The sequence below is a fragment of the Lepidochelys kempii genome, chromosome 9 (genome assembly GCF_965140265.1).
Source record: "Lepidochelys kempii isolate rLepKem1 chromosome 9, rLepKem1.hap2, whole genome shotgun sequence".
Taxonomy (NCBI): domain Eukaryota; kingdom Metazoa; phylum Chordata; order Testudines; family Cheloniidae; genus Lepidochelys; species Lepidochelys kempii.
The window spans coordinates 80145683-80169366 of NC_133264.1; the positions used below are offsets into that span (position 1 = coordinate 80145683).

General features: G+C 39.1%; 1 protein-coding gene across 13 annotated transcripts in view; it reads right to left on the minus strand.

Annotated features, from left to right (window-relative positions):
* Positions 1–280: 280 nt before the first annotated feature.
* The window catches only part of ZC3H12B (zinc finger CCCH-type containing 12B), a 100959-nt gene continuing 77555 nt past the window's right edge, over positions 281–23684 (minus strand). For 3 of the 13 annotated variants that reach the window (XM_073361018.1, XM_073361015.1, XM_073361013.1), the window contains 6 exons: positions 15889–16085; positions 14583–15358; positions 9384–9523; positions 8000–8234; positions 7774–7880; positions 281–6544 (listed from right to left, as the gene is read on the minus strand). In XM_073361018.1, the coding sequence (XP_073217119.1) occupies positions 5121–6544; positions 7774–7880; positions 8000–8234; positions 9384–9523; positions 14583–15193 (2517 nt within the window). In that variant the 5' untranslated portion in view covers positions 15194–15358; positions 15889–16085 and the 3' untranslated portion in view covers positions 281–5120. The other 10 variants (XM_073361024.1, XM_073361026.1, XM_073361022.1 and 7 more) reach the window with 7 other exon arrangements.

The following is a 23684-nucleotide window of genomic DNA, read 5'->3' on the forward strand; positions in this document are numbered from 1 at the left end:
TGAGTAACTTTTACACACATGAATAGTCCTTTTAGCTAAATGGGAAGACTTGTTACTCAGGTGCTTCTGTGCTTGTAGGATCTTGGCAAACGTCAGTAAGTAAAAAGGTTCAGGTTTAATCTCTTAATCCTAAACGAATGTAGACTGAAATTTGGACACATCACAGTGCTTTTCATACTCCGTTACCTAAAGGAATTTATAAAGTAATGAACTAGAAACAGGTAGTGCAGGGACTTTCGTAAGTTTATTGAATAAGTAAATCCATATATAATCCATAACATTAAGTGTTCTGATCATATTTAATAGCTGTGCAAACCCGTTACATATTACTGGGGGGGAGAGAACAAGTAATATTTTACAATCAACCTAAAATGTCTTCCAGGTTTGCCTCGTAATACCACCAACAAACCTTTAAATACATTCAGACAAGTTTAATGGGGATTTTGCACACTACATCACTAGTCACCACCACATGCATGTGCTAAACAGGCCAAAGTGACAGACTGAGCTTCTTCCTCAGAGGCTAACCAAACAGTGTAACCGGGAAAGCATACTGTGATTTCTATGTGATAGTGCACTTACATTCTTTAGCCTGAAATATTGTGGTGGGATTTTTACATATAATACACATACAGACAGTCTCACACGCAACAATCTTTCAGCAACAAGAAGCCTTAGGCAAGAGAAACGCTCTGTCATTAAAAAAAAAACAACCAAACTGTCAACATTTACTGTTGAAAGTTCCAAGTGTATAATGGTGAAACATCTAATGGTCTGAACTGTGAACTTACTGCACCACTCCCCGTTCAAGTAATCAATTGATAGTTCAAAACTGGTTAATACTTAATTCCTCAGAACAGCATCTCTCTAAAATTGCTGTGCTTTTTTTTGACTACTCCTGTTCTCACATGCTGCTGGGGAGTAAGACTGGGCTCACAGTATGCCCTCTGATGGAGTTTTCTTTGGAAGATGGCATGTATATGGTTCCGTTTCCTTACCACCACCTAATGTTTTGATATAGTAAAATTTTTAAAAGTGAGTAATATGGGGAAATTTCTTCATTCACACCTTGATCATTCTGATTTTTTTAGTCATTAGAAATCACTCCAAAAGGCAAAAATTCACATTTTCAGAGGCAAACTGGCTTTAAAAAAAAAAATAATAATAATAATAATAATAAAAAAAATACTTTGGTGATAAGTTATTTAGTCAGTCTGCTTTACAGTTTGTTCTTATCAACCATACACATTCTTTGCGTTTTAAAAACAGTTAAATTAATCAAAACTTTACAAAAAGCTAAGAATACGGCCATGCTAGTCAATGCATTACATGCAGCATCAGGTAGAGCATTGCACACTTAGTACAGTGATTTACGAAGACCATGTACTGGTTTAACGTCCATTTTCACTCTTTTTGTCATTGAGACTTACATTATATTTGGGTCAACCAAAAAACCCAAAGAGTTTTTATAAAATTTTACAACAATTAAACAGTAACGTTTAATTCTACAAATGGATAACGCAAACTACTGTAGCTCAATAGTACGCCAACAGGACTAATAGTAGTCAAATAATCTATATACACAAGCTAATACAATACTAAATACAATGTGATATTTACAAAAACATTAAGTAGCTTCAGGTAACATTCCAGAAATACATTTAATTTATTCCAAATCATTACTCAGTTGCCTAATAAACTGAAGGTAATGTAATCTTCAGTGACAAACTACATAAAAGTAAGATAGCTGAGGAACACGAAGACCAGCAAGCTAGGGAGCCCTGGGATGAAAACATGGCCATATTGACTTCAATAGGTCAGGATTTCACCCAATTTTATTTTTTGCTGTTCTTTATCTAGGACTATGATAGTCTTTGGAGTTTTTTTCTTTTTAAATATATACTCTGGAATTGTTCTATTACACAAATTAAAGTGTATTTAAATATTGTGCTCTCAAAAAGAGCATTTATACAAACTCATATTTACAATAATGATCGTGTGTTTCTTGGGATCAATTCTTCTGTGTTTGAAGAAATCTAAGCTTAAGTGCTGAAGGTTAACAAACATCAGTGTTTTGAATTGGCATTTGAAGATATCTTAAAACATATGTGGATCATTGAATGTTCTAAGTTAAATTAGCTGATCAAGGGACACTAAACCATGTTTATAAATTATTACTTTTAAGAGGAGGAATAACTTTTAAGCAAAAATTCTGCAGACCATTTCTACAAGACTTCATCATTTTTTCCCATATTTCTACACAATGTAAACATTCTTGGCTCATTTTAGAAAAAAAATGCCTTCAAAGAAGTGCCTTAGAGAAAGGGTTTGCTGGATTTATACTAGGATTTTACTCTCACTCCTTCCTAATAAATACAAGGCCCTGAAGAAAACTGAATTTACTACCAGGTTAAAGTCAGTGAAAGAGTTAAAATGACTAGACAATTCCTACAAGATACATTATCTCCATAAATCATCCAAAACCTTATGCAGTAACCTCTGCTCTGTATTACAAATAAAGTATGCTGAGAGACATCTCTACCAAACCGTCTTGCAAGAGTTTGTATAGTTGGGGAGAAGGAAAACATTTTTCTACATACACATTTAATTCCATGCAAGATGGAAAGTGTGAGTACACAAAACCTCATTTTAAAACTAAATCATACATGTATAATTAACCTGTTAAGCAAAATCTACAGCAGTTATATTGTTTACAGTTCTATTTATAAACACATGCAGATGATTCATTAACACTGACAATTTTTACATAAAATTCCATTGCAAGAATGTATTTGTTTAATAAATAGACTAAAGATAACTTATGTAATATAATGCTTTTAAGTGTACACACAATATCTGTGCACACTGTAATAAAGTGGATTTGAAAAGTTGTCCTTGTTTGTCTAAAAACTACAAGTGCCCATTTTAAATAAAAAGATTCATAATTACCCATGGGCTACTTCCCTGTGACACACAGTGTCACAAACATGGTGAAAATGCAATACTGAAGTTAATCTAGAGATGGTTTTTGTACATTTTTTTTATACAATCAAGAAAAAGAGAGATACAATTTGTATCAACAAACAAAAGGTCATTTCTGGTTATTTGAGGCATTACTCTCAGCTGCTTTTACCATAAAAGAGAAGAGAATATGAAGTAATTGGAAATTAAAAAATATAAAATGCTAGTTAAGATATGCTTTGAAAGTTGGTCAAGAGTAAAAATATTTTTCTATAGTTATATGCTAACTTTTTGAAGATTAGTTCATTTTTATTAACAGCAATGATCTGCAACTAATTAAAACAATTATTTTTAATACTCCAGGTATGAAGAAAACAATCTTCAAGTTAATGCAATTTGAACACACAATGATATGGCCGTGACAAAATATGTAAGTAGTCTGAGAGATACCTGTGTGGACACTAGAATATTTATCATGTGTGAAATGGTGTGAACAGCCAACATACTAATACATTTACTTTAATTGCATCTGTAACTTTTTCACATTTTGCACATGATAAATAGCCCACAAGATACACTTAGAATCAATGCAGGTTTTACAGTAGCAAGTGGAAGTAGTGATGTAGTAGTCTTTGGTCCTCAGACAAACAGAAACAGAAAGCAGCATGCAAGCCATTATCAAAACACCAGAAACAACCCTGACTGCAGCCTCACGTTCTGTGTGTTTCACAGTAAGAAACATTTAGGCAGTGTCACACCTTCTCATGAAGAAACAAAAGGCCATAAACCAGGCCTTCTCAACTTTCATGAAAAAAACTACAGTAGAAGTCAACAAGTCCTAGCTCGAGACATATCGAGTTAGTAATGGTTCAAAATGTTGAAATATACATCGATTTAAAAAGGGCGTCCATTCAGTGCAGCTTAAAAAAACCAATAAACGCCTCTTATGGAGGCATTTAGCTACAAAGGTTCCCACCCCTGAGCAAAATACTAGTTGCGCAAACAATGCCACACACAATTTTTTTTCTTGCCTGTCAAAATAAAAACTTTAAAATCCTTCAGGAGGAAAATGCACACCTTTGGGTCAACCTGAAGTGCAAAGTAGGCCAGGTTGCAGCAAGCCAAAGATGTAGCATCCCTTTTCAGAACCAGCCCCTCTCCCCTTTTAAACATTGTCTATTCATCTGTTGGAGTGTAAGTCTAACCCTTCAAATACTATCCCTAGCCACAAAAGAAGGGTTGCAGTTTCTACTAACTGGATATTCACACTTTAACATCCACTGCCTTCCCCTCCATTTGAGGGTGAGTAATGAACAGTGCATAAGTAAAGTGACAGTCTACAGTTGACCCTTAAAATGTACTATTGTACATTTTGTACTCATCAGTACTTCTGAAGAGGAAGGCTACAGTTTATCCTACTTTTAACATTGAATTGGGACTCAATCCTGCAAGATTCTGAGCACTTTTGCCTAAATGCTTTGCTGGATTGGAGCCAATGGTGAATTGGGGCCAAAGTGCTCAGCACCTTACAGGATCAAGCCCTGGGTGGATAGATTTCAAAGCTAAGAGATACCAATTATGTTGACATTTAAAAGTGAAAAAGGGAATAGATCAGGTTTGTTTTACAAATGGAGGATTATTGTAATTGTTGGCAAGTCATCCCATTTAAAAAAATATTTGACCCAGAGGAATGCAGTGTCAAAGCCAAAGTCTTATGATCCCGGAATGTATTGAACGTATTTTGAAAAGCCAATTATATATTTATAATCAAATTGAAACTATACATTGATACATGCAATATAATTGCTAACAATAGTTTTGAATGAACAGTTTTAGACTCTAAAAGTATAACCTTGTAGTTCTTAGTTAAATTATATATTCATGCAAAAATGTATGCACTTCCTGTAAAATACCTTTAAAATGCCCTATTTTTGAAATCCTAAAATATTCATTATATTTACAATACAATCTGCTTTTATATAGTGCCTCACACATATATTTAATGATTGCTATAGGGTACAGAATTTTATACCACAGAATTAGAAAATATTTACAATAGATTTGCCTACTACCCTTATTTTTAATTTTTCCTCCAAATCCTGCCCACTATACACTCAATACTATTTGTTTTTAAGAGCTCAAAAAGAGGCTCTAACATTTTAACGCCCTGTTCTCAATTTGGCAACAATCATAGCTGCCAGCTGTTGTGCGTCTGTCATATGGGGATTTTTCTCCATTACCGAGAGGACAATACCAGCAGGGAAAATATTGCAGAGATTCTTGTATGTCTGATACTGATGTTCTGGAATAATATGCTGTTCCCGTGGCTCTCCACATACCCCAATCCAGGGATTCCTCCACAGTTGCTCCATCTTTTCAGGCATGCTTCTTACCATTACAGGTTCATAACATGGTTGCATAAGGTTGTTGCTCAGTGGATAGGAGTGGTAAGCGTAAGTATCAGCAGCACATGGTAATGGATCCCAACTAGCATGCTGTTCTCGACAGAGGGGTGGCCTTCTCTGCCGCATAGGGTTACTTTCATAAAGCCGTGAGTCAGAAATACTGTCCATTCTTGTCATCACCAAGGCACGACTTGGCTGTGCAGTGGCTGATGGATGAACATTCTGAGGCACTGGGTAGTCTCCTGGACAACTGGACCGTGCTCCAACAACTGGATGCTGGACATGCAGTGCTAAATGGGAAACCGACTGTTTGCGAGGGAGTTGTTTAGGCTCTTCAGTTCCATAACTCTGAACTCTAGTTAAGGCTTCATGGTAACCATGGGAAAAAGGCTGAAGACGATTTTGGGATGAAAGTCTGTGGACCTTCACATTGTCTTCTGCTCTGGTATCTGCTACACCCAGATACAAATCATTGTAAGAGGAATAAGAATCATTACTTGTATGGCTTAAGCGATTGTCAGGACAGGGGCTTGAATTTCTAGAGTACATCCCTTGGTCTGCATCAGCTCCATAATACTCTGTGTTACGCATACTGCTTATGCTCAAATTGGAGAAATCACTGAGCATGGAATAGTAGCCATGGTCTCCTAAAGATTCGTATTTGGGATACTGGTCTGTATAGCTAACAGAAGTGCCATGGCTATTGGTGACCAGTATGGGAGGATACTGCACACTGGCCATGTGTTCTAGTGAGGATTTTTGATGAGTAAATTGCGATGAACCTGGTACAGGGCTGCTTGCAGAACGAGTATTTAATGCACCAACAGCATGGCTTTTTGAAGGAGGGATTGTTGGTACACTTAATGCAGAAACAAGAGAAGGGACAGAGTTGGCTTCTGACTTCCGAGCTACTGATAGCCTTTCCTCAGGTTCCACAGCAACTGATCTAATGCTTGGGTCTGACTGGCGTTTGGGGGCAATGCGTTTCACTTCAGAATTGATTTCACCTTTGGAAATGGAAGATCCTGTGCCACATTTGGCCAAAGCTCCCTCACTCATAGTTTTCACAGCAGACAATTTGGCACTTATTCGAAGCTCATCTGCTACTGACCTCTGAGGCTGATTTGCGCGTTCTGGATGGTAATATTTACATTTGTGTCCATAAGTGCATTTTTTGCCTGCAAAAGAAGTCTCCAAATTAAACATGTCAAAAAACAGACAATCACACAGAAAGCTATATTACAGTAAGCTAAACAATCTATAACCCACTAACCCCTTCTTTTTGTCTCATGCCTGTACAGATGTTAATGGGCCACTCTACCTTGAGTAGTCCCTTACAATATGTGCTAACTACTTATGCTAAACAATCTGTTGCACCTTGCATTTTGCTATGAGGCTGGGAGAACCTTCCCAGACCTGAAGAAGAGCTCCGTGCATCTCAAAAGCTTTTTTTCTGTCTTCAACAGAAGTTACTCCAATAAAAGATATTGCCTCACCCCAACATGTCTCTATAATGAGCTAAACAAAAAGATTCAGTGTTCCCTACTGTATTACTTTAACTACTTTCTGAGTTGTAGTGTGAAAGTAGATGCTTATGAAAATAAAGAAGTGAGAAGAGCACAGGCACCGACTTTCATTTTTCTGGGGGTACTCCACCCTGCTCTGCTGAGGCCCCTTCCCCCAAGACCCCACCCTCACTCCACCTCTTCCCACCTCCACTCTGCTTCTTCCCCCCCACCACCTCCTGCCCACCACTTTACAGCTGATCGGCGGCAGGCACTAGGGGGAGGGGACCGCCAAACAGCTGATCAGGGATGGCTGGTGTGTGCTGAGCACATACTATTTTTTCCCCGTGGGTGCTCCAGTACCGGAGCACCATGGAGTCAGCACCTGTGATAGAGTAATCTGGAGTTTTGTATATACAAGGGCAGCTACTGAGCATGTCTCCTGCTCACAGCTCAGCTGTGAACTGTGGTGTTCTCCCTCGTATTATAATTGTTGAGCACTGATAATCTGCTTGTTGCTGTACAAGACAAAAGAATATCTCTATCCCAGAACTTATACAGTACAGGACTTCTCCTTTGAGTAAAACCTATACAAAATAGTATGATAGCTTTTTAATGTGGATAAATGTCCACTATGAATTTGGACCCAGGGCTTCACAGTTGAAAACCTAAGTGTCTTAAACTTTTGAACTATTTGCCTATCCCAAATGCTCTGCTATATATGTTTCTTTAACAACAACAAACAAAAGAAGTGTAGATAGAAGTTAATGTCCAATCTGGATGCTAGCAAGTAAAACCAGTTTCTGGTTTTAAAAACTTAAGGGAAGTCTAATTACATGATATTAACTTTTTATTAAGTCTCCCCTTGTACACAGAACTCAATCTGACTGTTGTGAACCTACCGTAAGGGCATGGTTGTTTTTTATGTTCAGGAATAACAGGCCTTTTTCTTAGGAAATTTTCAAGGCTTGGACCATGACGTCCTAAAGGATCATCAGGAGGCATAAATCTGGGGGGGGGGCGGGGGGTGGGGAGAGGAACAACAACAAAAAAACCCAATGAAATATGAACTTCACTTTCCACTGTGAACTTTAACTGTAAATTCCACAATATGAAGAAAGAACATACTTGTCATTCACAAAAGAATACATTAGCAGGCGTTCCTCTATGAATTTCTTCCACTCTGGCTTTTCATTCTGAAGATCCCGATAATTGTCATTTGATACAATGATGCCATCTGAGTCAAAAGCCAGTTTTACTATGAACCGGTCATCATAGCAGACCACCCTTCTTCCCTGAACTCGCCGAGATGGGGTGAAGACAAGAATTTTTTCTTTCTCCAATTTACGTAAAATTTCTTGATCTGCAAGATAAGTTTAGATGGTTTAAATAACTGCATTAAGAAACAAGCCACTCCAAGTTTTTACTAAAAACGTTTTTTTGGTTGGTTTCAGAGTAACAGCCGTGTTAGTCTGTCTTTGCAAAAAGAAAAGGAGTACTTGTGGCACCCTAGAGACTAACCAATTTATTTGAGCATGAGCTTTCGTGAGCTACAGCTCACTTCATCGGAGCTGTAGCTCACGAAAGCTCATGCTCAAATAAATTGGTTTTTTGGTTGTTGTTTTTTAACTTTATATTGGAAAGGGAGTTCAATAGTTCCTGACTAATAATAATACTTTGCACTCAATATGCTCATGCTATGATCATGGGGGGAAATGTAAGCACCTACACTTATATGGCATTTTTCCTCCAGGGATTTCAAAGCACTTTACAAATATTCGGGCTTCTCACCCGCTCCCATTCCACCAGCAGTGTACAATCAACCTGCTACTCCTAGCTCAAAAAACATATGCAAATACTGTGGGCCAAAGTCTATGCTTGCTCTACATCACCATCCAAGGATTCCACCTCTGTCAGAGGAATCCTGGGCTACTTGGCCACTATAAAGCAGGTGGAGTCAGGCCAAGAAGTTATCCTTATATTCCTAAAATCCTTCTCATTGGGAGGAAATAATAATTCTCTCCACAGTACAGAAATGTATTTTATCAGTATTAGAAAAACCTGTATTATTCCTACTTGCAGATACTTATAATGGACTTTAACTCCGTTTCAATTTGAGTGCTGAGCCTTCAGGTCGTCATCCTCCACCCAAAAGTTGACTATTTCAGTAGTAAGAAAAGGAGTACTTGTGGCACCTTAGAGACTAACCAATTTATTTGAGCATAAGCTTTTGTGAGCTACAGCTCACTTCATTGGATGTAGTATGTATTATGTAGGATGTAGTATGTAGGATGTATTCAGTAGTGACATACATGTAAGTTTGTGAAGCTGTTGTGAGTATCTTTTGGGATGAAAGACAAAATATCATTTTACTGAATTAACGTTGCCTCAAATTATTTGCTCCATGCTTAAGATAACCCTTTTAAACAAAGAAACAATTTTTTTTGCTACAGTCTTGTAATAATACAATTATTTTACCACAGGATGAAAATAAATCTTTTTGAAATGCTACCTGTAATTGGTGCATCAGGTCGAGACTGCTCTTTTCTCCACGCAGGTACAAATACAGTGATATCTTTGTGTCCTTTCTCCAGAAACCACTCAACAGCTAGCTGAATCCCCCGACAGGAAAATTCTTCTTTATTCCCATGGCTTAAAAATATGGCAAAGTATTCATTTAAACTAGGATCAGAAAGAGTTTTAGCAAATGACAACAAAGAACTAGCTAATGATGCTTACTGCCATGGTATAGGCATTTTATAATACGTATACACAAAAAGAACAAATAGGAGATTTTACCAATAGCAAAAGAGTTTGATAAAAATTAATCTTTTTGGAAATGATTTTTTTTTAAAAAAGGGAAGGAAACGTCAAGTATTTCTCAAAGATTATAGTTTACTCTGTTAGTGAATTAAGTCGTATTTCAATAGCATAGAATTCAGATGAAGCATCTTTAAATCACTCTACAAACTTGACAGGTTTCAGAGTAGCAACCGTGTTAGTCTGTATCCACAAAAAGAAAAGGAGTACCTGTGGCACCTTAGAGACTAGCAAATTTATTTGAACATAAGCTTTCGTCATCCGATGAAGTGAGTTGTAGCTCACAAATGCTTATGCTCAAATAAATTTGTTAGTCTCTAAGGTGCCATAAGTACTCCTTTTCTTTCTACAAACTTGATTCACTTTTGAAAATGGCAACATTTTAGTTTTAGAGAAATATGGATTTCTGAAGGGTTTGCTGAAAATCATTTAAGGCCCTGATCGTGCAACTCACTATGTTCATGGATGTACCGCTACATTACAGCAATAGGCAGTGAATTGCAGGAACAGGTCCTAAATCTTCAAGTGATGTTATAGGCCTTTCATGCCCAATTCAGGAGAGCACCCTAGTCAGCACTGCAACTAAAATCCTATGGAAGTCAGTGAGAATTAACTTTAAATTATGCTTTGTGCTATCCTGAATCAGGGCCTTAGTATCTTCTTTGATCAGTAGATTAATTTCTCACCAGTAACCTAATTTTACAGTGTGCATGTATATAGGAATATTGGAAATGTATCTGGATTTCATATGTAACAATTCTGATTATTTTATTCTGATTATTTACATCTTAACTGCACACTTTTTAAATGTGTTTTATGGAGAAGAGAGGCCAGATGGGGTAGAAAAATAATTGAGAACTGTACAAATCTACTACAGCTCACTCACTGGTATTTTGGTTGTATGTGAGAACCCAGACCAGATCCTGCATTTTGGAAAAGTAATTTATTTCAATGTACTGTCTGTTTTATATCTGCATTTAAAAAGGTATTTTGAGGTATTTCAGTTAGGGGGTATGATGATTCACTTTTGTTTACCCACTGTGTATGTGCAGTTCACAGATGTACAGCTCCAGATTTCTTATAAGCTACTTGGTTAGAGTGAAAAAGTGATATATGCTTATAAAAAAGATGATAAATAGTGCCTGGACACCCACACAACTACTACACCCACTCAGTAGACGAGCATACACTGTAAAAGTCTGCAAGTGCTTTACTTGCTACTGACTGCTTAAAATCACTCTTTAGTGCTAAACTACTGTACAAGGGTACTACAAAATTCTGAGCAAAATTAAAAATAGCACTTGAATATATTTGATAAAATAACTTGGATGGTGATTCACCAATTGCCATATACTTACAAACATCAGGCTTTCTACAAATCAGAGCTGTAAGCCAAAACATTCCTCATTTAGGGTTTTCCCATTAAGCCTGCACCTTTCAAACCGACAGCCCAGTGATTGTTTAGGGCACATACAGGTAGCCGCAAACTCCAAAAAATAAACAATCCATTGAAATTAATGCAGTTTTTAGAAATTTAGGTGGGTTATTAAGACGCAGTCAAGCAATCATGAACTGCTACTAGTTTTGCAAGTTCCTGATATTCTGGCAACTGAATTTTAGGAATACTGCTTTGATTCTCTAATTAGCCAATACTGACCACGAACATTACATAGCTGGGCGCGGCAGTGCACGTTTACATTAGAAAATTAGTATTCCATTATAGAGCTGCACAGTTGCGAAGATAAAACTTGCTATTGATGGCACAGCTTTTATTTTCCACATTCCAATTATGATTTCATGGTGTATTGATTTACAAAACACTTGTGGTGTATTGTTCAACAAAAATATTACAGAGTGGGTCAAAATTTACATTTGGGCCTTTGCCTAGTCTCTGTATACACAAACATGAATCTCACAGGAACACAGAATCTCACCCTAACCGTCAACATCATTAACTATTTTACAGCTCATCAAACCATAGGTGATGAGAGGTATCACATTATGAAAAGTCCATTTCCCAAAGTGTGGAGGAGGGAGCAAGGGAGCATTTAAGACTATTGTGGGAGGGAGAGAATGAAAGATAGATAAATTAAGATATGTACACTTTTAACACTACAATCTGGAGTTGCGGGGGAGAAATAGCAGGGGGTGCAATTGATTTCATTTTCCTGAAGGAGAAGGACAGCAGGGGTCACTTAGCTTTCAGAAGTTCTGGAAACACTGAGTTAAAGCCAGGGCAAATTGGTACTAACTAAAGAAATCTGTTAATCATGTTCTGTCTTCTGCAAACTAATAAGACAGCATGCACTGAAATACACACCTTGCCACTTCCTTAGAGCAGGAGTGCACCAACCTGGAAACATACTTCAGTCAATGTCTTGCAAACAAAATGTTCCCTGCAGATTTGTCATTTTGTGTAGTTTTAGGGGGTTTTTTTTGTCCTTATGCATAGGTGTGTTGTCAAATATCTCACAGGTTTTATACAATATACTGTAGAATTAGTATTAAGTTTTATTAAACTGTCTTTGGGGGAAGGAATAAAGGTAACTGTTTATGAGCTATCTTTATGAATCTTAACCTTTGTTAAAACTATAGTTTTAGGGAAAGACAAAGGCAGTGCCATGAAATATAAAAAGCGCATCGAGACATCCTCTTTCATGCTCAAATGTAATAGAGTAGAACCTCATAATTATGAGCAACTTGGGAATGGAGGTTGTTCATAACTCTGAACAAAATGTTATGATTGTTTTTTCAAAAGTTTACAGCTGAACCTTGACTTAATACAGCTTTGAAACTTTACTATGCAGAAGAAAAATGCTGCCTTTAACAATCTTAATTTAAATGAAACAAGCACAGAAACCGTTTCCTGACCTTGTCAAATTTTTTTTTAAAAAACTTCTCCCCTTATTTTTAAGTAGTTTATGTTTAACACAGTACTGTATTGTATTAGGGTTTTTTTGTTTTGGTTTTTTTGGTCTCTGCTGCTGCCTGATTGTGTACTTCCAGTTCCAAATGAGGTGTGTGGCTGACCAGTCTGTTCGTAACTCTGGTATTCATAACTCTGAGGTTCTACTGTATAGAGAAACAGATGTTTGCATGTGGTCTGTTTCACTAATACCAATATCATAATTAAAATGGTAGCTGATCAACATAGTCCAAAAACACACAATATGAAGGCTTGTGAAAAAATATCAAGTGAAATACGAGAACAAATGCACATACCTCTCTTTGATAAAAAGCCACTGGAGGAGAGTGTCAAAAGCAAAGTCAGTGACTGAAAATCATGTGGTCCTATTTCTGGGCAAGTTCTCTGTATTTGACTGGATCTCTTTGATAGTTTGGGGAAAATACCAGACCAAAGCTAAACCTTTGAACGTTAATCCCATGTGTTCACCTCAAAATGAAAATCTACTCTTAAAGAGCTTGCTGCATAGGGACCAGCAAAGGGAGTCTAAGCACCAAGTTCAGCTCTGTTTATTAAAGTATTTAAACTGGGGAGATGCTGCTGTTTTTACCAGGACAGAATATGGCCCTAAATATGTAACTTATTTGGCAGTTTAGCTACATTGTCCAAGAAACAAACATGAAAAATATTTACTATTTTACTTCTTACCATATGTTGATTAAAGGGATACCATCAATTTGAAAATAATATTTCTATCTGAACTGATCTATACCAGTAGTTCTCAAACTTATTTGATCAGGCCCCCCTTCTTTATGTCTGTAGTCATTTATACCCCCTCTCCTCCAAAAAGCTACATATACAACTGCCCAGCTCTGAAGGCAGAACAGAGAGCAGGGGCTGCTGGACAGGCACACAGCTCTGAAGGCAGCACTGCACCAGCTGCAGCATAGAAGTAAGGATGACAATGGATAGCTCAGTGGTTTGAGCATTGGCCTGCTAAACCCAGGGTTGTGAGTTCAATCCTTGAGGGGGCCATTTAGGGATGGGGGCAAAAATTGGGGATTTGCCCTGCTTTGAGCAGGGGGTTGGACTAGATGACCTCCTGAGGTTCCTTCCAACCCTGATATTCTATGATTCTATGTTAAAAGTGACATTGACAAATATCAATTGTCACAGCAGACTTAATGCCCTATTCCTACCCTTAGTTTTGTGCTGCTGCTGTCACCAGGGGGCTGACAACCAGAGGGGGGGGCCCCCCCTTCCTGTGAGAGATTGAGGGGGTGGGGAGGGGAAAGTGGGTGACTCATGGGAGAGACACAAAGGGGAGCATCAGCTAAAGGGGGGCACGTGAGCTCCCAATGTGACTTCTCTGTGCCCCCAGCCTGGGCCCCCACGCTCTTCCCGTCCACTCCCCATACCACATTACTTGGGGGGCCTCTGTCCTCCCACTGTGCTGGATACTGATTTCAGGCGAAAGGAGGGCAGCCCCACGCCAGTAGCTCCTCTGGCATGGCTGTACTGTTCCCCAGCCCTTCCACGCAAGATCCTTCCCAATGGTAAGCACTATATATTGAAAAATCACCCTTAGCTTGGCTATCTTCTTCTTGGCTATCAAGCTTCTTTTAAAACAACTCTTCCACCCACTCAGATGTCCAAGCTGCCATTAGATATTTTAGAACAAGACTGATAAAGTCTTTCAAAAACTTAAAAACAAAACCTTTGCTGCAGTATAACTAAACTCTTATTTATTGGCTAATAGATTTATGGGAGCAGAGGACTGCAAAAAAGAATGATATGGAAGGAGTTGATTTATGGGGTAGGGATTGCAAAAAGAGGAGCATCAACATATTTTGAACAGTGGATGAAAGAAACCAGATGTTAAACAGGACCATATAGTCAACGTAACATGATTTTGTCATTCAAATTGAATATTTGTAGATAAACATAATGGTGTATTATTTAAAAAATGCTAACACTGAGGCCTACCTCATAGCCACGTTACTTCCGTCAATGACAATTGGTCTTAAGTTGTCAGTGTTATCCACTACTTCATCTTCAAGTGACAGTTCAGGGCTGGCCATTTCCTTTGGGCAAGGACCCCTGAGCACCAGAGAACCACTACCGCTGCTGACACTGCCTTGTCCCTCTGATTCACCCTTGTTGCCAAGTCTCACGAGTTCTGCCAAAATATCATTGATTAGAGCATCTGCTCCCAACTTGTTCAGCACTGCCTGGATCTGATCTCCAGCATACCCAAGCTTTAAAGCAAAATCCATTTTAGCCTGATATTCCTTGTCCAAGTTTATTGTACACTCTTCCAGTTTCAAGTCCTGAAGGATACTGCTCTGTGAGAAACTTGGACGATCCAGGCAAGGAGAGCGACAGAGTTGCCTATGTGGTTTAGTAGAAATGTCTTTTTCCCTCCACTGAATATTGCTACAGCTGTTCTTGAAGCATGGTTGTTCAGGCTCACTTTCTGAGCTTGTCCATTCCTCAGATTCAGCACTGCAGTCCCCAGAATCCTGTTCCACATTCCTCTCTTCTTTGGAATGCCTCTTCTCCATTTTCAACTTCTCCACCATAGACCAGGCCGTCATCACGTTCAGCTTCCAGCCAGAGATCTCAAACTTCTCTTTCACTTCCAAAGCTGCCTGGGATTCATACTAAATTGCATCTTGTAGGCTAATTGAAAGTGCACACAAGGCTGGAGTTCATCTGTCTTGCTTGATATGTGATAGTGTATACAAAGCCAATATGTAATCCTAAATAAACAAAACCACACAAACACGCACTATCAGCTTTTGTCAAATTCTTCAAAAAGGTTTGACTACCATACTTTTGTTTAAAAAGCAACAGAGGTCCCCAACCATTCAGATTCCCATTTAATTGTGTGTTATAAAATATATAAACTTAATGGCAACACTTCCAGCACAATAAATTCACAGTTGAAGTAAAAAAAAAACTTCACAGGAGCTTTTGGGAATGAGGAACATGGTATGTCAACAGTACTGAGCATACAGAAGCACAGAAATTGACTATCCATAATTTTTACTAATAAGCTCTTTACATGCCTGCACCATGGCTAGCTCAGATATAACTAGGCAGGGTTCTGGAGAACATAAATTGTAACTTAGGGTTTGTCTACACAGTGCGGTAATGTGCTATTATGGGGGTGTGACTTCCAAAGTGCACTAATGTATTGAACACTATTAGTTCCCTGGTTCACTTTAACACAGTACTGTTTTACAAACAGCACTCCATTAAAGCACATTAGGGAAGGGAAACTACTTACCATATACAGTAACTGGAGTTCTTCAAGCAGTGTTGTGCATATGTGCATTCCATTGATGATGTGCATGCGCCTCGTAGTAGCGATGGAACTCTTTTTTGGCCAGCAGTACTTGTAGGGCATACATGTGCTCTTCAATTCTCATGCTTCTCCACCACCATCTGGTTCCTTCTCAATGCAGAATCCCTTACAAGAGGGCTCTGAGGTACAGGGGATGAAAGGGCAGGTTGTGGAATGTACATATAGACAATAGATCTCAAACTCCAGTTACTGTACATGGGTAACTTTCCTTTCTCCTTTGAGTGATTGTCTATATGCCTATTCCACTGATGGTGACTCCCAAGCAGTTATATTTAGGAGGTGGAAGCTTGAAGTAGTTAACTAAATAACTATTAAAATGTAGTGTTGGATTTAGAGGCTTCTATTTGGGTATAATATCAAGTGAGCATGTGGATTCACACACAAGCAGCAGCTTTACAAATGTCAGATATTAAGTTTCTCAGTGATGCTGGTGACACAATCTGCATTGTTGGTGGAGGGGCCCTGATCGTAGCTGATGTCTTTACCTTGGCCACCTCATCACATTTTAATACAATCAGAAATCCCATTAGACTGTCTCTGGACTGAAACTGCAGAGCCCTTCATCCTTGCCTCAGTGAAGACAAACAAGTCTAGCAATGTTCTACACAGTTTCATTCTATTCAGGTAGCAGGCTCTCCTCACATCTAATGTATGCAAGATTGCCTCAGATTTGGATGCATGAGATTTTTGAAAGAATCCTGGTAGGTATATTGGTTGATTGAGATGGAAACCTGTGACTACGTTAGGAAGGAATTTAGGATATGTCTTCATTAATACCTTATCTGGGTAGAATACTGTATATGGAGGGTCAGTCATAAACACTTGAATCTTTCCTACTCTTCTGGCCAAAGTTATCACTATCAAAAATTTCATTTTCACTCACAGGTGTAATAGACAAGAGGCAACCAAGGGCTTGAAGATGAGTCACATGAGTGCTGTGAGCACTAGACTTTAAGTCTAGAGTTGGTGCTTTGATAGGTGGGAATGCTTTACTTAGGACTCTCAAGAATCTTACCACGGTCATATGATCCTCAATCAGTAGGTGGCAAACTGAGATCACCACTATATGAGCCATGATTAAGCTAAGAGACAGATTCTTCATCTTGAGTTTGAGTAAATCATGAGTCTGCAGGATTGAAGGGTAATGTGGAATCAATTATTTCCACTGGCACCAATGAGAGAATCTTGTCCATTTTGACGGGTAAGTTTGTCTTATCCTTTCTACTGCGTATCATAACTTCCATAACTGAAGAAGAGCAGGCCTGCTCTACTAATGACATCCATCCAGCCTGCATGCAGTGAGGTGCAGGGATGCTAGGTTAAGGTGTAGAATCTGTTCCTGGTTCTTACACAGTAGGTCTGGAAGCAGAGGTAAGGTCCTGGACTAAGATACTGAGAGACTCAATAGTTTTGTGAACCAGAACTGGATGGACCATGCTGGAGCTCTAAGGATTGGGTCCCGATGGCTGAAAAGACTCCTATCTTTACCATATGAGGCACATACACACCATCAATGGAATGGCATATGCACAATATGTTAGTGTACTTTAGAAATCACACCCCCCATTGTGCGTATTACCCTACCACATAGACATTTCCTGAGTCCCCTTCAGTCCCTTTCTGCAAGGCTTTGCCATCATATAAAACTGTTATATTTATGGCATACACAAAGAATTAGAACATAAGAACGGTCATACTGGGTCAGACCAAAGGTCCATCTAGCCCAGTATCCTGTCTTCTGACAGTGGCCCAGAGGGAATGAACAGAACAAGATAATTTTCAAGTGATCCAAATCCAGAAACAAACAATATTCTTCCTGAAAGGTTGAAATGTAACACCACTTTATTTCTCAGAATACAGAAATCTAACACACAACAACCAAACACAGAGAGAGGCACAGCAGGCTGCAACCCACTTTGCTCAACACTGGCTCTTTTGCAGACTGAGTACTGAAGACCCAGATCACATGCTTCCCTACATGCTTCAATATACCACAGTAACCAATCAAGCTGACAAGCCGGAACCTATTAAAAATCACTATATGGTAGGCTAGCAGATAGGCAGGGGTCACTACAGAGATGCAGAAGGGCCCTGTGAGAGAACTGTCTTGGGCTTGTTGTTTTGTGCTCGTAACTCATTAAAAATTCCTGAAATGAGAAAGTACACGGCAGTACTTTGACAGAGGGCCTGGGGACCGTACCCACAGTTAGTGTCTCTTGGCAAAAAAAAAATTGCTTAGGGAGTTTTAACAAGAAACTTGACTGTAACTAAAACAACTAGACGAGGTGGCCTGTGAAAAGTGATATCTGAACTAGGCTAAGCATTTGAAAGATGGCTATTAATAATCATAAAAGGAACTTTGTATCTTCAACAATCCATGTCCTAGAAAAAATGATGAGTCCAAATCCTAATGTATGTGTCGCTAACTGGACAAAAGTGATTTGGAAAGTGGTGGAAGTAGCTCTGGATCAGGGGGCTCAATAAGAGAATTCTCTGGCCACAAAGAGGATTGCTGCTATCTGATCAACAAGAGAAACTGACAGGCTGAACAGAGAGAGGATTGCTTTCGAGAAATCTGAGCTATTTATTTTTCTCTTTTTTCTCTGCAACTAAACTGAAAATGCCTTCTATAGCTTAGTTTATGAGATGTTAGTTTATCTAGATGTTACACAAACCATTTATTTTCTTTTAATTTCATTTTCTGTTTTTAATAAATCTTGTTTTTGTTAAGGTTCTGTTGCACAAATAATTTTATGGAGATGTCCCCAAAGAACAGAGAATCCGGTAACCACTAAGGAGAAGTGCTGAAAGGCAAAGAGCTTCCAGAACCTATTCTCTCTTCACAGTCTCAATTGAGAATCATAGACAAAGGTGTCCTCTCCCAGTGAGCTGTATTGCCATTAGACTGGTGGGGGTGGGGGGGGGTGGAGTGTATATAAGGGCTTGTTGTCATGTACAGCGCTACAGTAGTGCTTTAGTTAAGATGCTACTACACCAATGGGAGAGCTTCTCCTGTTAGTGTAGTTAATCCACCTCCCAAGAAGCAGTGGCTATGTCAACAAGAGAAGCTCAAGCTCACCCTTCGACATAGCGCTATCTAGACAGGGTGTCCGGTTGGTGTAATTATGTTGCTCAGGGGTGTGGATTTTTCACACCCCAAACAATGTAGTGTTTTGCAGACCTGGACTTAGAGGAAAAGCTGAAAGACCAAAGAAGAGACTAGAGCTGACTGGGTTTTTTGTCAGGAACAGTAACACCACTTGGAGGAAATTTACATCTCTTTCATGTTCCTTTCTTCTCTCCCTTTCATGTATCTTCCATCCCTTTAGAATGAGAGCAGAGATTAAAAGAAAGAAAAAATTATCAAGGGAACATATAAGAACTCAACCAACTAAGTGAATTATTTATCCAGAAGAGCATCTATCATATACATTTGCATTCAGAAACTTTTTTTTAAAGCAGATTCTTGCCCCCCAAGAGATCAAAGTGGCTCTTATGTAGCTTCTGTGGTCTAACACATCAGAAAGCAATATGAGAATTACTCCCCTGATGTACAGTGATTGACTCTAAGTCTGTTGGCTAAAAATAAGAATCAGAATCTTTCTTGAAAAAAATCATTATTGCACATAAAACATAATTAGAATCAAAATAGTGTCTGACACCGTTAACTTCCTTTTTATTTTGAAGCTAAAAAGTACCCGAACTAGCTTTTCATCCTAAAAATATGATAAAAGAATTTTTCCACAGAAAGAAATGTAACAGCCACTAAAATTAGAAAGCCAATAATGGAAGTGCTGACTAGCATTAATTATAATGATGTAAAATAAACCTATAATATTATTTAATATAATAAAAAAATCTTATTTTTAAAATGGAAAATTGGTCTTCCCCTTGTTCACTGAAACCCTGCTCTGGCACTGCAGACTCAGGCTTGCACATTCCAGTGCTTTCTTCCCTGGCTGCAGTCCCTTTGGCCAGGGCTTTCCATGGAGCGTGGTGGTTCCAGGTTGTCAAAAAGCTGCATAACAGTTGCTAATATCCGAATCCCATTAACATTAAGGACAATGGGACAGGATCAGTTCTCTGGGAAATGATGCTAATAATAGAAAGTTGTATTTAACAGGATTGAAATGGCATCCACCATATTTGGTAAACTACAGATTATCAATTTATTCTAATTTTATTAATAATTTTAAGAGTAATAAAATTAATAATCAAAATAAGAAACCACTTTACAAATGAAGCTGACAAAGATTTATCTGAACAAGGAATTCTTTTTATTTTTTAGTATGGGGCAGTTGGAGAGTGCCCATCACCATAGTATCCGAACACCACCACTACTATTAAACTGTACATTTATATAAGGCCTTTCAATCAGCGATATAAGACCACATGTCACTTCATTTACATCTATCACTATCCTCTCCACTAAACTGCAACTAGCTTTGTGGGAGAATCCAGGACAGGCTTTCCAGCAGCAGAAACGCAAAACAACTTTAGGAAAAGAAGTGCAGAATAATTTTAGGAAAAGAAGTGCAGAATAATTTACGGGAACCATTCTGGGCCACAAAGTGTCAGACAATGTTCAGCACCTTGGGGTTTTGCTCTTTGAGAAACCCCTTGTGGGCAACCTACTTCTCAGGCTTCTAGCTCCCTGCAGTCTAACTGCTATCATGGTTGTGATTTGAGTTGGAACTCTTGAAGAGTCCATGTCCACTCTGGCTCAAAAGGTCCCTCTACAGGGGGGTCTAGAGAGCCCGGTTCAGAAGCAGGTCTCACTGACTTGGTTGTTAAGAAGACCTGAAGGGGAGCTATCCTTCTTAGCTCAGGAACTGAAGGACTTGCAAATTACACATTTACTGGGAATATGCAATTATCCCAGACAGTAGAGGCATTTTGAGTATCCATTCAAAGCTGGGAGAACTCCCTTGCATGAGGGGCAGTGTTTAAACCTAGGTGAATCAAATAATGCTACAGCAAGTAAGATCTAAAGGTTGCAACAGGCAACTGAACTACTAATTACTAAAGCTACTAAAAACTATTACTATACTCTAACTGTAGAACTATTTAGTAAGGCTGTCAAGAAGGCTGACAGTCTCTTCGACTGTTGGGCTCTGTCTCTAAGCTGTGAATCGGTGAGAGGAACTGAATAGTGGCAGGTGCACCTTGCCTTTATATGCCCTCACAGAGAAGCACGAGGACATGTGTACCCCCAATGGGTACTGATGGCTGAAAAGACTCCCATCTTTACCATACAATGTGCATGCACACCATGGAATGGGCATATGTACAAAAGATTAGTGCAACTTTTACTCCTGGGGTAATTCTGCACCAAAAAAAAAAAAAAATTCTGTGCACAATATTTTAAAATTCTGCATTTTTTGTCAACATAATGAAATATAATCTAGCTAGTTTCAATTATTTTGTTAATTTATTTAAACTACTATGGATGGAGAATGGGAGTGGGGAGCATTGGAGGAAATCACCAAACCCCCTTTGTCTAATAGTAATGTAGCTAGTATTGACCCTTTACTTCTAATTATTAGTCAACAAATATATTTAGCCACACGCTCAGCGCTGCATCATAGGCAACTGAAGAGCAAGTGAGGGCTGGGATCTCAAACTCACAGTTTATACTGGCTACTGACCATCTCCAAAAGGTCAGTAGAAAAGAGTTCATGGAGCACATTTTGATAGGAAATTTTTTCAGTCCAAAAATTCAGTTCTAATCACTAAAGCACCATAAGCATTTATAAGGCCACACTGTCCTTTACAGTAAGTCTCCTTTACACCACTTTGGCCTTAAAATTTTTACACCTGTTTTATACTCCTGGGGGAATTCACTAAGAACAATGGGAACAATTCATTAAGCAGGCAGGCTGCTACTTTCTCCTCTGCCTGAGGGAACAGAGCCTGCCTCCTGCTTACCTCTTCAGAAATACCCCAAAGCCCTGCCCCTCAAGCATGCTGCAATAGCAAGCTGGACAGAGTGTCTCTCTCTCTCACACACAAACACACAACTACCCAGGGCCCCCCCCCCCATCCCCACTCAGGTGATGATTTATGTCTCTACCGGCTGCTCTGGGTGCCCAAACCGACCTGTCTGCACTGCCAGGGAGTGGGCACATGACCGCTCTTGCGGCTTCCCCGTCAGAAGTCACTGACGCGGAATTCCCCCAGGAGTAAACTTTAACGTTCTTAGGTTTTTAAGGAACTCTCAAGGAAAAATTAATTCCATAATTCAGAACTGCATGGCTATACACCAACACCAATAAGTGTCCTAAAAACACTGAGAAGGGAAAACATTTAGAAAAATTGTTAGGGTTAGAGAACAACCACTTAGGCCTCATGCCTTTATCTCCCTAAGGTGCAATCACACAATTCTCCAGCTCTTAGACAGGGTCCAGGTCTACAGCACCATGCTTCCCCAGCAGGCCCAACCAGTTTTTCCATTTGGGAGCTTATGACCAGTGAATTACAGTGACCCAAAACAGCCTTCTTCAAACAGTCTATGTTTTTATCTTAACAGTAGGAACAAAAGAACAAATAACAGGTGCGGAAAATGAGGCAGTTATCTGTAGTATTATTTATAGATATAATCTCTTTTGGGCTACCTGTAAAATATTCTTCTGTCTGAATAATCAAAGGGGTTAAAGGAACCAAGCAGGGAAGACAAAACAATGACACAGATAAAGAGTCTTGAAGAAACAATAGGGAAGCTGTTTACTGGGGAATAATGCCTATCTGGCTCCGTCCATGTTTAGAATAGTTTACTCTTCCCAAGTCTGAGACCAGGTCTAAACTGAAAAGTTACGTCAACTCAGCTATATTGCTCAGGGTTGTGAAAAATCCACACCCTTGAGTGATGTAATTAAGCCAGCCTAGCCCCCCACTATAGCCAGTGCTAGGCTGATAGAAGAATTATGCCTTTGATCTAGCTACTTCCTCTCGGGGAGATAGACAACTATAGTGACAGGAGAGCCCCTCCTCTTGCTGTAGTGATTGTCTACACTGAAGTGCTACAGTACCACAACTGCAGCACTGCAGCTATGCCACTATATCATTTCAAGTGTAGACTAGCCCTAAACCTATGTTCAAAGGGAACCCTAAATCTTAATATGCTGGGCTCAGGAAGGTCGGCTGCCCACTGATGCAAAGGAACACACAGAGACAACATCTGTCTTATAAGCAGGACAGTCTGCTTCTCCCAGCAAGAGATGAGGGGTTACCTTCTCTAAAGGGAACATACAAATACCTGCAAGGAAAGATTAAGGTATAGATAAGGGTAAATAAGCATGTAAGACTATTTGAGTAGTGCTGTTTCTGTGTTACTGCAAACGTAGACTGTCACAGGTTCCTGAAAGGAAAAACTTACAGGTGCTAAACCTAGTTGGGCTTGTTGTGTTAACATGGCTGGGAAATGGGGGCCACAGCCCAGAGATCCAGTCTAAAGTGGCTGGAGTACATGGTTCCACCCAAAGTAAGGTGCAGGAAGCCACGCCTGTAATATGACAAATAGGGACAAAAAGGGGCCTAAGGTATGGTGTGCCCTGTAACCATGACAATAAGAGAAAAGAATTTGTAAAAGAACAAAAAAGTCTCCACACATCTACCTTACTTCCTAGGCAGGCCTATCTTCCCTCACATTGCAAACCCCTGGGGGCCTGGGTCTCAGTCTGTTCCCCAAAAGTAACTACCCCAGAGAGAGAGAGAGATCC